The 14,561-nt window shown below is 35.9% G+C and overlaps 1 protein-coding gene across 1 annotated transcript; it reads right to left on the reverse strand.

The window, feature by feature from the left end:
• Positions 1 to 630: 630 nt before the first annotated feature.
• On the reverse strand, positions 631 to 12,705 carry CASP1 (caspase 1). The gene is made up of 10 exons (XM_045840240.1): positions 12,524 to 12,705; positions 11,627 to 11,893; positions 9,462 to 9,524; positions 6,203 to 6,300; positions 5,358 to 5,531; positions 4,719 to 4,953; positions 4,146 to 4,289; positions 1,699 to 1,808; positions 1,147 to 1,250; positions 631 to 736 (listed from the first exon to the last, which is right to left on the reverse strand). Exons 1-9 carry the CDS (start codon positions 12,651 to 12,653, stop codon positions 1,152 to 1,154), a joined length of 1,320 nt encoding a protein of 439 aa, XP_045696196.1. The 5' UTR covers positions 12,654 to 12,705; the 3' UTR covers positions 631 to 736; positions 1,147 to 1,151.
• Positions 12,706 to 14,561: the final 1,856 nt, after the last annotated feature.

A 14,561-nucleotide genomic window follows, 5' to 3' on the forward strand; every position in this document is an offset into this window, starting at 1 on the left:
CTGTGATATCCACCTTTGAAAGTCTTCTAAAGGCCAGAAATTCACCTTTACCCCTAATGGGTTAGGATTAGAAAGGGCTCATAATTGCCAGTAAAAAGCTACTCCTTCAGTCTTTCCTAAATGTAACATTGCTGAATGGAGGATTTCACCCCAAATTCATTACCACTGCATTAACAAGAACATTACTTAGTATACAACACATCCTACTGCTTTTTCATAGAGTGACATGTACTGTGAGCTAATTGTTTCATGTTTGTTGACTTCTTGTCTTCTTAATAAGACTATAAACTATGAGTTCCCTGAGTTCGAATCAAAATTGCTTTTCATCTCTAAAATACCTTATGGAAAGGCAGACATATATAATTTCCAGCCAAGGCTTTGGTAGTAGTAAACTCCAGTTAAGTCACTTATCACACTCCACATTTCTCCTGCTGAGCTCCAAAATTCTCTGAAGATAAATATCTACTGTGAGATTTGCATCAGTATCCCTGAAACTGACAGCCCAGAAAATGGTTTCTAGAAAGAAAGAATGGTACTGTTAGGCAGTTCAGCTCTCATGGATCAGTTACTTGTTCCAAACCCACCCCCTATGGTCTCAGAATGGAAAAACACCCATAGCAACTCTTCTGGTTTTTTTTCTTTTTTATTTCAGATTTATTGGAATGTTTAAAGAAATATCTGTTTCCTGCTGAAATAATTCCCAAAACAGGAAGAGAATGACAGAACTCCTGGTTTCCTACAAGAAAAAGAAATTTAAAAAAAACATTAGAAACACAGTTCTACTAAAAATTACAAGTTTAAAAATCACTTCATTTATGAGGACATACACACTCATGAAAAGGAAGAAGCCATGCTGTGTCTAAATATTGCTCTGTTGAGTGAAAGGGAGCAACTAAAACCAAATTTTCATCATCTAATGGGCCACATCTCAATCTCTCTCAGCTGACCCTGAGAAAGGGCCATCTAGCTCTGCTGACTTTAAAGAAGAGCAATGTGCTCTGCACTGAACCAGCAGAGGCTTATTTTCAGTGGCTCACATTTATTTTAATAGAACTTGAGACCTGGGCCAGGATGAAGTTTTGGCCGTCCCCACAATACTATGACTTCCACCATACACTTCTGCCCTTTGACACTAATATAACTTACTTATATTAATGTCCTGGAAAGAGGTAGAAACATCTTGTCAAAGTCACTCTTTCTGTGGTGGGCATCTGTACCCTAACATCTGGTTGCTCAAATGAAAATCGAACCTATAGGAAGAAAGAGAGTGTATTTTTTTTTCAGGGTGGAAGAATCTTCAATTAAGCTGGAAAATTTACCAAAAGTATGGCAAAATAAAAAGTCTGTGCATCTGTAACAATCATAGTGATATGGATATCAAAGCATGGTACTGACGAGACCTTTTAAATTTGTTGCTGAATCTAATAGCTATTGACATAGACTAATTGGAGTCCATTTCTTTGTGTATTCAGACTGGGGGAGGGGTTAAAATAAATTGTTATTTTTAGAGGTTGATTTCTAGATCATAGTAGGTTGGATCTAGCTTTCAAGTTTGCTGACTCACCAAGGACCCTCAAAGTTCTTTTGGAAAGAAGTACATTTCTGGATGATAAACACAGCCAGAGCTGTCCCTAGGTTTCCAACTAGAATAGTAAAATATCCAGGGAAGTAGAGTATGAGAAATATCTAGAGCCTTACCTTTCGGAATATTTCCTCCAGGTCACAGGACCAAGCAAATTCTTGCAAATGTTCAATGAGTTTCATAATAAACAGTGAGCCCTTTTTGGGGTGTCTCCAAGAAACATTATCTGTAAATAAAGCACATCCCAAATCTCATGCAAAACTCTTGTCTGGACAGAAAGATAGAAGCTAGGATTTTAACTTCAGCTGAAGATGTTTGTTGTGGTCATGCTGTTTTCTATACACTGTATGCCATTATTTAGTGACTATGTTCAATGTTAGTGAATATATTTTTACTGATACTTGACAACTGTTATGTCATATGAAGAATGACACATATGTTACAAAAGCTAGGTTGGCATTGTATCTTATTTCAAGGACTAGCAAATTTGATAGAGAGAGAGGGAAAGGAAGAATGGGGTAGAGGGAAGTGATTGGGCCTTGGCAAAGAAATAACTGTGAGTGGATCTCATGAGTGCTGTTTACTAACTATGAACCAAGTTAATCATATACTCTAAATGCAAAGGCCTTGATTACAAAGGCTAGAGTAATAATTTCTGCCATAAAATATATTTAAAGCTTAGACGCAATGTATTATAAGTGTCTGGGAGAATATAAGATATGTTATATCTGGTCTATACAGGGTAATTATGTTAATAACTTTTTAAATATCTACATTGTAAATAATTTAATTGAAATCAAATAATAGTGGTCATAAGGTATTTGTACAAAGAAAATGTTAACTATGAAAATGTTAAATATGAAAATGGTACAAATATAAAAGAAGTTCAAGCCTAGAAAAAGTTTAAGAGAGAAAGATTCTACTATAGGACAAAAGTCTTATAAAAGAGAATACTGAAGAGTTATATTAACTAAATAAAGAGTAGAGACATAGAAATCATGAAGCCATTTTAAAATTGGACAAAGAAATATATGAAGTGGCATAACTAGCTATGCATATAACCCAAAACACAAGTGTTAATATCTTTTAGCCAATAACAATGGTACTAAAATATATAATGATAACAGTTTAAAATTCTATTTAAAACCACAGCTATTTTATGATGCTGGTTCCAGATAAAGGAAGGAGAGAGATGGTGGAGGCAAAAATCTTCTCAAGTTCTTTGTAAACTTAAGGAAGTAATGGTCATGTGTCTTCAGGAGAGCACTACAGTGCAGTAGGGGTTAACTCCAGAAAATGTGGAGCTAAGTTTACTAGTGGAAAATAATTAGCTGAAGATGATAGAATTGATGATCTGAGGGGCCATCTGCAGTGGAGGGGTGAGGAAAGTAAAAGGAAAGAAGAAAGAAATCAGGACAATAGAAGACAGTGGTATATAAAGGACTGTAGAGTTAGAGGTAAATCTTTGTAGAATGCTAGGGTCAAAGGATTTGAAAGAATAGTTTTGTCTAATGCTAAAGTCAGCTAAGTACACTCAAGCTGCAAATGTATGGGACTTTTTGCCTAGTGTCATTGTTTTTGATTTCTGCAAAAAAAGTTTTGATTTCTAGATTAGGACATCATCAGCACAGTGAAGAAACAGGCTATGCCCTGAGAGTAGGTACCTCATTAAAGGAAATAATTGAATCTGTAAATTAATCTATTTGAGCAGAGGCAAGGCCGTAAGGCCATAGGTAATCAAAGAAAAAATGTGAATGCCCCCAAAATTTCAAAACATAGTAGATAAAAGAATTGAAATGACTTTTATTTAAACCTTCAGCTATGGAGCAACTCAAGGTAAAAGCCTTGAGTTAAGTTACAAATGGATACATCTTTAATAATAGCAATTATTTAATGTGTGTTTTACTCTGTATCATCTTCAATATTTCACATATATTACCTTATTTAATTCTTAGAACAATGACATTTGTATTTACATATATCAGTGAGAAATTCAAAGAAAGCCCAGAGAGGAGAAATAACTAGAACTAGTTTATAAATACTAGAGGCAGGGTCAGAATATAATTGGCAGTACTCTTAATCAATAGCCTAGATTTAGAAATCATTAAGGTTTCTTCTTTTCATTCATTCTATACTTCTATTTAAAACCAATTTAATTTAAAGCCTCAAACTGCCTCATCTGCTTTTCTACCTCTCCCTTTCCCTGCAAAGTCTACTTTTCTGTAAATACATGAAATCTAGGCAAATTGAACTGCTGAATGAGCCCAACATTGTGAACTTTTTCCATGTGGAGTCAGATCCTAATTTATTCAGTGTAGATATTTCTCTATCCCTCACAGTTCCAGGAGACTAATTTTGCACCATGGGAGTTTACTAAGTACTAACTTAATAAAAATATATGCACATTTGATCAGAGTAATTAAAGGTTTAAACTGGGAGGACTGCTTGAGTTGTTCTTCAGAAGTTTCAAGTAAAGTTCGACAGATGCTCATTCTCTACTGAGTGTGTGTGGATTCCTGCATTAGTACTTCCCTCAGAGGTGCCCTACACAGGAACTCATTACCTGGTGTTGAAGAGCAGAAAGCAATGAAATCCTTCTCTACATGTGCTTTCTTAATGGCATCATACTTAAAATCTTCTGGAGCCTGTGAAGAGCTGTTTCCAAAATCTCCTACTGAATCTTTTAATAACACCACCCCTTCATTCTCTAGAAAGACAAGATATTGTTTCTTGTAACTTCCAACAGCCAAAAGAATTGCTTTCTCCCTTAAACTTCTCTTCAACCATATTTACTAATTTATTTGTCTCCATCTTTCATTTATATGCATATATACACATACATCCCATTAACTATCTTTTTAAGAACTCTTATTTCTAGTAATCCTTAAATAAATTCAAATGACAATTGAAATATCAAAGTCTTAAGGCTAAAAATATTCTATTTTAGTTTAAAATAGAATAAATATCTACTAAACATTCATACAACTCATAGCAGCTATAATTTTGTTTGGTGACAGTAGGTATTCTCTGACATTAAATAACAAACTCACACACACAAAAGAAAAAATAGTGGATATATATGAATGATGAAGTCAATACTTGTATATCTTGTGTTCAGTCAGACATCAGCACTCACCACCACGGCAGGCCTGGATGATGATCACCTTGGGTTTGTCCTTCAAACTTGGACAGTTCCTAGTGTTCAAAATTTGAAAGACAGTGTTGATGGATAATATGTCTGAAACTTCCTCAGAGTGTTTCTTTCCACAAATGCCTTCTCGAATACCATGAGACATGAACACCAAGAAAGTACTGTCAGCAGTCTTGTGTTCCTTGCGGGCAGCGAATGCCTTCAGCTCTGTAGTCATGTCCTAGAAGAGACCATATAATTGATTTTGGACAATGAGATTCATTATCATGGGACCCTGGGAATTCAATAAAGAGACATTTAAGAAATTCCTGGGTGATATAAAAATCAATGGGAACAAAAATTTTCAGTTTCAATTCAAAGAAAGGTGATGTAGCAGTGTAGCATGCCACTCAGGAATTTTTAGTAGACTGGAAAGGGTATTATTGTTTTAATAGAACAATTCCCAAATAAAAGTTCTATAAGACTCTTGCTAAAACCTCTATGTTAGAAGGAATTACTGTAGCATTAAGCACACTCCAAGTGAGATTTTAAATTTTAGGCTATCAAGAGGTTAAGATTCTAGTGCTTCAACCAGAACTTTCATGAAGGGGGTGCTCATTGCCCTGGCATTCAGGAAGAATTTACCAGAGAAGTGAGGTTTTTTTTCACATCCACGGTGTATCCCAGATCTTCTAGCAACTTCTCCATACCATTGATATCAACTTCAGCTCCAGCTCTTCTAGAAAGCTTCTCAAATTCTATGTTGCAGATAATGAGGGCAAGACGTGTGCGAGTGGCCTTTCCCATCATTGGGTAAATCTGTAGGAAATGCAGATTGCATAAACAGTCTTGTTCTCTTCAACTAAATATTTACCCTGATGATGTAAGACCATTTCTCTTTCCCTAGTTTTATCTAGAAACCAAATCTTAAGAATCATAGATTAAAAACTTGGGTTGGGGGGGCAAATGAATCTTACTATAGGAGTTAAAATAGAGTTTACAAATGTCCAGATGAGAACTGCTCGTTTAATTTAATTATTTTGAAAGCTAATATTGTGTGAGAAAACAGGCTTTGAAACAAGAATGGTAGAATTTAAAACTGACTCCTCAGCTTACTGCTTTTTCCAAATTATTTTATAATCCATGCCTCAGTTTCCTGATCTATAAAATGGGCTATTTTGAGTCTTTAAGGTATTACTATAGCCAACATTCCTTGGATAGTATCTGACTCATATTAAGAATTCAGTGGATGCCATTGTTGTTATTATTATAATGTTGTGCCTAGAGAGTTGTGTCAATCTTGGAAGTCCATACATAAGCCTGGGATTCTAAGAGATAGGAATCTTTTATGTAAGGGAAACAGCAGGATAATTTTTCCAGAATCTCTCAAGGAAACTGGTTGTAAGAAAGTGCCACTGCCCTTTACAGTGGTGTCCAGTGTTGTTGTTTTTTTTTTTTTCACCCAGATCCTTATGTTCTAGGTACAGCACCTCTCCTGACTTTTCTTTCCTTATTCTTTCTGCTATTTCTGCAGGACAAAGCTTGACACTCCCTCCTGGACCTCGGTTGCCTTGCACTGCCTCAGGAGCTGCAACAGACAAGAGATATTATGAATAATGACATCCCTGAGGGTCCAATCGCAGCAGCATCTGTGTATGAAGCTACAGGGGAGGCAATAAATCCTTAAAAGAAAAATGCTGGACAAGTTGTTAACACTGCTATAGGAACATATCTCAAACCAAAGGAGATTTCCAGTGGTAAGATACAAGGATCTACCTTTATCTCTTAGGATCATCCATTGTACAAATACTTTAAAATAAAAAATAAAATGGAAAATTTTCAAGGCCATGCATGAGAGATCCCTCAAAAAATAATACGTTAAATGAAATAGTTAAAATATAAAATTATTTCAACTGATTTAAGGTTGAGAATAAAATTTAATGGAGGAAGGAGTATTTCAAAATAAATCTGTTTACTATTTATTTATTTAGTTACTAGGTATGACAGTAGGCATTAGAGATGGAAGAAAAGAAAGGAGGAAGGAAGGAAGGAAGGAAGGAAGGAAGGAAGGAAGGAAGTGTGGTAGGGGAGAGAGGGTTAGAGAAAGAAGCAAGGAGAGAATGAAGGAAGGTAAGAAAGAAAAGGGAAGAAAGGGAGGGAAGGAAGGACAGAAGGAAAGAGTAAGATGATGTAGGAGAGAGAGGAAGACAGATGAAGAAAAGACAAAAGAAGAAAGAAAGAAAAAATGGAGGAAGAAAGGGTTTTTGTCTAGTTCTTCAGGCTTTCTCAACTGTATGTACATATGAGGAGGAGAATGAAGAATATTAAATGTATTAACTAGAATGAATATGAAATAGAATGCTAAATGCTAAAATCAAGATGCATACTAGATGGATTCATGACACTAAACATTGATTATGTAAATATATGAGGAAGAGCTTTCATAGTGTTCTATGTACTAAAGCTTTTAGGGTTTATTTTCATTACAAGTTTAACACCATCCAACAATGTGATGTACTTGCTAGAGAAGTAACATAAACTCTCTATCAAAATAAATATGTTTTTTCAATATTTGGGTGATCTGTCAGAAACTAAACTATTTACATAAGAAAGTTATATTCAATTTTGAGGGGAAATTTGAAGAAATGATAGTATATTTGTTTAGATAAACCCAGACATCATGAAATATGCTTACTGTGGGTAAAGTAAAAGAGAATTAGAATAAACATATTATACAAAAGTATAGATATCATTATTAGGAGAAAGAAACATTCTCTTTCATGATACACAAGTCCAGAGAACAAAGAAAAATAATAAAGAGAAACAGCTGGATTATATCAGAGTTATTTTCCTTGGTTAAGGAAAAGGCCTTTGTTTAAATAGGGGATGTCCTATCTACTGAAATACCTAAGAAAACATGCATGGGATAACCATCCTTAATAGACTTATTACAGAAATTTCTAAGTTTGATGACATATTTACTTGCTTGGCCTCAAAATTTTTCCAAATCTAAGGTCTTCTTACTTCAAGAGAAAAGAGTCACTTTCCAATGAAATAATTTGAGAATTGTGGGTGAACTACTTTTCCAGAACAAATAAAACAATGATTATTTAGTAAGAAAGAAGCTAGATTCATACAAAAATAATGTTTGCTAATAAGGAATCTAGCACATATTGACCTTGTCAAGACTCAATAAATCTGAGACCATTTTTTTCAGAGTAGAGTCCTGAGACATTTTTAAGGTCTTCCTTGTTATCTTGGTCCTGGGATTTCCTTGGGCCACCTTCAATACTGTGTGAAATGAAACATTTTGCATTTAAATGTTTGTGGCAGAGACTGGCTAGCTATTCAACAACATTCTGTCTTCTTCTTCCTGCACACACAGCTAGTCTGTGCTGCCAACCACCCTAGCAGTTCAGTTTGGCCATGTGACTGAGTTCAAGACAAGGAATGCAGGCAGGATGGTGTGACATATCCAGGCCAAGCCCAGCACAATCTCTCACCAATGATTTTCCATATTTCTTCCAATGCCATTATTTGATGGTTGAGACCAAGTTGTTTGGGCATTTTTACAGGCATCTGAGTTTGCACTCTGTGGAGAGATGTGTGCTGATGAAGTTCGCCTACTCACAAATGAGGCATAGGCTTCTATTAAATCCATGCCATAAATGGAGACAACTGTATTTGAACATTAATAAAAAAATAAAAATAAATTATCAAAAACATCTAACTAATTTGAAGAAAAGTGTTTGAATTGTTACATCATTCCATATCATCTTAACTGATACAGGTGTGTGTAGGGTTATATTCATCCTTAAATTCTTGGCTAACTTTAACTGGTGGTGGGGATTCTTAAATACTTAGTCATTCATAACTTGTATATAAAAACAGGAACCTCTTTGTCTTGCTAGTTACACTTGAAACAATCTATAGATCAAGGTCTGTGACACAGTGGCCATATGCTAAATATTGTTCTAATGGTGTAGCAAATAGTAGCAATATTGATGCAATTACTCAGTAAAATAGCATTTTAACAAATATTTATTTCATGCATACTATGAATCGATTACTGTTAGATGGGATCATTCTTATGAAGAAATCAAAGATGTCCAATTTTCTCATAAAGCTTAAAGCCTATTGAGAGACAATGATGGCTTCATTTTTTAAAACTCAAGAGAAAATATAATGAGAGTCATGACTAGGAGTCACAGGGGCCTGTGGAGTAGGGTCTCAGATCTATAATAATAAAATTAGAAGTGGATAGATGGATCTGGACTTGAGAGTGGAATCAATAAAATTTGGCCACTGCTTGCAGGGTGTGAGGGAAAAGAAAAAGCTAAAGAGCTAATTTAGGATTTTGGTTCAAATAACTTGGTGATGGTGACACCATTAACCAAAGGAGGAGCAATGTACAGGAAAGAATAAATGCAAATCCAGCTCTCGATATTTATAAACAATGGGGTCTGTTGGAGATGAGTGCATATGTTCAGCAGGCACTATAGTAGTGAAGTATGGCATTCAAATGGGTAGTCAGAACTTAAGACACAGATTCATAATTTGTTAGTATAATCGTGGTAGTGTAACTGCAAGAATGACTTCTGTGAAAGGTGAATAGGAAAAAGAAAAAAGGCATATGATTAATCCAGGAAAATTACCTATTGTATCCTAACTCTAGGTTTATCACACAAATCTGTGCTTAATATCAAGGAAGTCAAGCTTCAAAATGTTCTTGCTTTGAGCATATCATACCTGGAATGGGTGGTATCTCTGCTTGAGAGTCTTGTGTATTATGACAATTTTCTGATTGTGGACCTAAGAAAAGATAAACAACATTAAAATAGTCACTTAACATGTTTGAAGTATGTTGACCTAATGTTTTGGAAGCTGTCTGTTGAAAATAACTTCCACAACTTTTAATACTGTTCAAAATGTGATTTACCTAGAACCACACTGTTTACTGGGAAATAAAGCCTCACCACATGAATTACTGGACTTTAACATTTGAAGCAGAACAAAGGAGTATCTATAAGTGAATCCCTTGATTTCTGCTTTTTATGATGAGGTAGAGTTGAGATTCGATCAGCTACAGAATCAAGAATTCTCTTAATGTGCATGTTTCAAGGTGGCTTCTGAGGTGACCACTACTATGTAACAGGTATGTGAAAAGTGAGTTGTCTAACTCAGGTGACCTGGGCTTTGGAGAAAAGTAAGGTATCTAATCTTTGACAGTTAAAGTCACTGTAGATTTTTGTGTATGACAAGAGCATTAACCACATTTACTGTAATCTGCACTTGTCATACACAGTGTTACACTACACAAAAACACTAAAGAGCCTCAGTGTTTTTGCACTCTATTTGGTGCATTAAATCAATCAAACCTATAATGTACCATCTGAGGTCATGATTCATTATGATTGTCAATTTGAAGAATTAAATTTAAAGTTTTTAAGTTTATAGGGATCTCAATATAGCAATATATGCTGAAGAAGATTATTCCAGAAACTTTAAGAATCAGCAGAAGCTCACAAATGTGACATACTTTTTAGTCTGTATTACATAGTTCCTATTGAAGATAAGTTTCCTTAGACATAAGGTCTGTTTCCCTGCTCTGAAAGAGGGAGAGCCATAGCCTCCCACAAAATGTCAACCCCAAGTTAGCAGGCTGCAACTTGTCCCATCCTCGCATCTAGACTGCTGGACTAAATTGAGCATCAATAAATTCAAGAACATTTTCTGGTGGAGGCCTTGTTTTGACAGTAGTGTACATACTAAGAACTTTCTTTTAGAAAGATCTTTCCCATTAGAGTCATTCAAATAGGACATCTAATTACCATCTATCTTAGCAAGTCAAGGGAATCTATCGCTCCCTCATTGGAGAGACAAATTCATGATAGCACTGACTGAAGAGGTATCTTTTGACAAATGGAGAGGCTGAATCCAGGTGTTAGAGTTACACAGTGGGTGCACAAGTGCCTCTGGAATTCAAGGACTAGGAACTGAAAGGAATAGGACAAGGAAGAAAAACTGTTTTCTGAATCCTTATTGTTATTTATTGCTTTTAAACTGGGGGAAAGTGTTATTGAAAAAGTGGTAGTGAATGAAAAACAAGAAATTATCCAGAGTTAAACTTTTTCTATCAGTAGGAGAGGCATAGAGGCAAGTCCCTAGGAAAAATGGCTTCTAGCTTTCAAAGAACATTGTTCATCTGACTGGACCTATAAAAGAGACCAGTGGCTGAGAGTTCTCCTGAGATCCCAACTCTGCTGTGTGGAGGGACTTAGGGACTGTAGAAGGGGCAGGTCAGTTGCCTGAGTCCTGAATCAGGGCCTAAGCAAGATGGAAGGTAGATGGGTGGCTTTACACAGTGGTCCACAGCCTAGTTCTTTGGTAGTGGACAATGTTATTCAAAAGAAAATAGAGAGGACAATTAGAAAAAAGAGTCCACTTTTAAAATCCTAGCTTTTCTGTAAGTATTGGATTTATTCTCTGAGTGCTTAACCATCATTGAAATGTGTTTTATTCATCCTGAAGAGCAAAATTTGGAGAGAAATAATAAACTTTATTTGATTACACACCTAAGTCCCCATGTCAGATAACTCTATAAATTTATAAGGAGCCCTAGACTTAACTATGTAAGAAATTAACTAAATAAATAATGTGCCTTGCCAGGAGGACTGGAAGATATGGTATGAAGCTTCTACTGCTTATTAGGATGAAAAATTAGTTTTAATCCAAAGAAGGCTACTGAGGCTAAAGAATTAAAAAAAAAAAAGTAAAGAGATAGGGGATAAGATTTATAAGTGGGGCCCTGAAGCCAGACATAAAGTTGTCAGCAAACTAGCATGACCAGTGAAGAAATCAGATATGGGTACAAAGACACAAGCTGCATGAACTCCAGTCTGAGTTGTTCTTACCTGAGGCGAGCCCCAGCTTGCCAGCCAGTTGCAGGTCAACTTCAACAATCTGATTGATAAGTATTTGGCTTGCCTGGTGTCCTTTCCGAATGACTGAATCAAACAAATCTCGGGCCTTATCCATAGGTGTGTCATTCTCATTTCTTACTTTCTCCATCTCCTCCTGATTCAGCACTCTTTCCTCTAATAATCCATCCAACAAGCCATTTATCGTGCCAGTGGTCACTGAGTGGATAAACACCTTCCTCTTTGACTTCAGGAACCTGTCTATTTAAAGCACAAATATTCTTCAAGTCACTAAAACAACCTCAATTTCTTCTCATGTCAGCAGTAGGGAAGAGCCTTCTTTAGATTTAGCCCATTAAATGTCTCCTCCACACAGTTCAGTCATCCTGAGGATATTCACATCTCTCATTCTTCCCTCAGTGTTACCCAGGTATGCTCACTGAATGCCCTGAAGTCTTACATTTACTATGGCTGTTAGTGCCTGAAAACCAGCCTGATGGTAACTCATGCTTATTCAACTTTGCATAATATAAGAATGTGAGTGAAGGCTATTCCACTTGGGGACAATAGCTGCAGACACCTATCTTATGCATTGTGCATTGTGCTTCCCCATCACATAATTCTGCTAAGATTGCAAAATGACAGCAGAATACTAGTAAAGCCCAGTTCTTCTCTAACTCATGCTTTTTATTTCTGAAAGCTCTGAAAGTCTTCTGGGCCCCACTCAACTTCCCTTTGCCTCCCTCCTCTTTCTTCCCTCTCTCTCAGTTCTGCTCCCCCAAACATTCACAGAAGCTAATTATGGCTTCCCCAAAAGCCATCTGCTTTCAAAATTTTCCCCCAAGATGGGCCCTTTTAGACAGTAAAACAATCAAACTAACAAAAACTCACCTGCCATGGCCATGGCTTTTCTCTCTTGCCCTTGCAAATGTACGGTTTGAAACTGAAAGCTTGTTCCACCTTCCTGTTCAGCAGGGTGTGTACATATATTAGGAAGTACCAACTGCTCCTGCAAATGCATGCCTTTTTTTTTTCCCAAGTAGAAATCAGAGTGCTTAACCGTAGATTGTATCAGGGATTATATCCTTGAAAAATAACTCCACCAGCCCTTAGATCTAGAAATAAGACAGAAATAAGAAAGTATGTATACAATTAAATTCACACAATAATGAATCTCCCATTCATTAGATAATGTAATCTGGAAAAGTAACTCATCTGTCAGTGTCAGAGTCCATTCATGGTGCTATAAAACCACAGACAGGGTGGCTTATAAACAAGAGGAATCTATACCACACATTTCTGCAGCCTGAGGATAAGAGCAAGGTGCCAGCATGGTTAGGTGGTGGTTGGAAGGTCCTTTCCTGGGTTGCAGACTACTTAACTTTGCACCATGCCCTTATATAGCAGATAGAGTGTGGTATTTTTCTGGAGTGACCAGTATAAGGGCATGAAAACCTCTCATGAGGCTTCTGCCCTCATGACCAGTGTAACTTCCGAAAGCCCCAACTCTGAATACTGTCAGGTTGGACATTAAGTTTCAAAATATGAATATTGGGAAGCTACATACATTCAATCTACAGCATTTGAAGAAGTTGAACCATTGTGACCCCTGCCCACATCCTGCCTGTCTGTGCTGTGTCCTAGAAACTATGTGTTTCTGAGAAGCAGTTCTGCTATTAAGAATGAAAACATTTTTCACCAGAATCAAATATCTTCTTATCTAACACTCTTTATTTTCAGATAGTTCTGTTTTATCAAGAAATTAACTGCTCAGACTCTGGAGTCAGAACAACCTTCCATTCCTGGGCAAAGTATTGAACTGTCCCCTTCTTTTGTTCCTCTATTTGTAAAATAGTTTAATTAATAGCACATAGCTACATACCTCAGTATTAAGTGAATAAAAATGTGTAAACTGCATAAAACATTCTCTGGCACATTGTAAGCACATGATGTTATTATTTGTTAATACTATTATTTTTATTTTAATATTTATAAATTTACAATAAAATGACTAGGCAGGGTTAGTTTATTTGAAGATTATCTTGTTAAATTTATCTTTTGTGAGAATCCTCGTGCATCTCATTCATTCATTCATACAGCATACCTACATGAATGACCTACTCCATGTTAGATACATTGTAGGTGCCAGGGGTTCAGTCAAAGAGGCAGTGTTCCCTTGCCCTCATAGCTACACACATTCAAGGAGAGAAGACAAACAGTAAACCTCATATGTAAGTGGGATAATGTCAGAGCATGGTAAGTGCTAAGGAGAAGAAATTAATGAGAGAACTGGTATGAAATATTGGAAGACATTACATCTAAAGACAAAGGAGCCCAGGAAGGTCTACAGAGGTCACCACTTTTAGTAAGCACATGTTCAATTACTAATCCCCACAAAAAACTCAACATAGCCAATTTATTTTATAGATATGGTTGATGGAAGATGGACTAATAACAAAATGCCTATTAGTCTTTCAAAGTCATCAATTTATTTACTAAACATACTCATACTTAATTTCTTCTGAGAATAACAATCCAGAGTTACTAAAACATTCAATGTGTGTGCAAATGTGTGTGTGTGGGTATGCATATGCATAAATGCAGGATATACCTAAATTTTTTAAAAAGTTGTATTACTGTTATTTTAAAACTCTATACTATTAAAAACGAACTCGCATTTTGACATGTGGGCCACCAGTTTCTTCCTGTGTTCTAGGCTAAGTGTTAAATTTATTTTTAATTAAAATGAAATTCACCATGTAGATTTTTAAAAACTTATTTGTTGTATATTTTTAAGTTTATTTGATTTTTATCGAATTTATTGGGGTGACATTGGTTAACAAAATTACACAGTTTTCAGGTGCACCATTCTATAACACATCATCTGTACATTGTATTGTATGTTCATAACCCCAAGTCAAGCCTCCTT

Source organism: Phyllostomus hastatus, unplaced genomic scaffold (assembly GCF_019186645.2).
Source record: "Phyllostomus hastatus isolate PE091 unplaced genomic scaffold, TTU_PhHast_1.1 phas_contig_113, whole genome shotgun sequence".
Lineage (NCBI taxonomy): Eukaryota > Metazoa > Chordata > Mammalia > Chiroptera > Phyllostomidae > Phyllostomus > Phyllostomus hastatus.

Coding starts and splice junctions, on each gene's coding strand:
- CASP1 (XM_045840240.1), bottom strand. CDS start 12,653: ATGCATTTGCAGGAGCAGTTGGTACTTCCTAATATATGTACACACCCT. Junction 4,290..4,718: donor CATCCAGGCCTGCCGTGGTG/GTGAGTGCTGAT, acceptor TTGTCTTTCTAG/AGAATGAAGGGGTGGTGTTA. Junction 1,809..4,145: donor TTTCTGCTCTTCAACACCAG/GTAATGAGTTCC, acceptor CTTTATTTACAG/ATAATGTTTCTTGGAGACAC.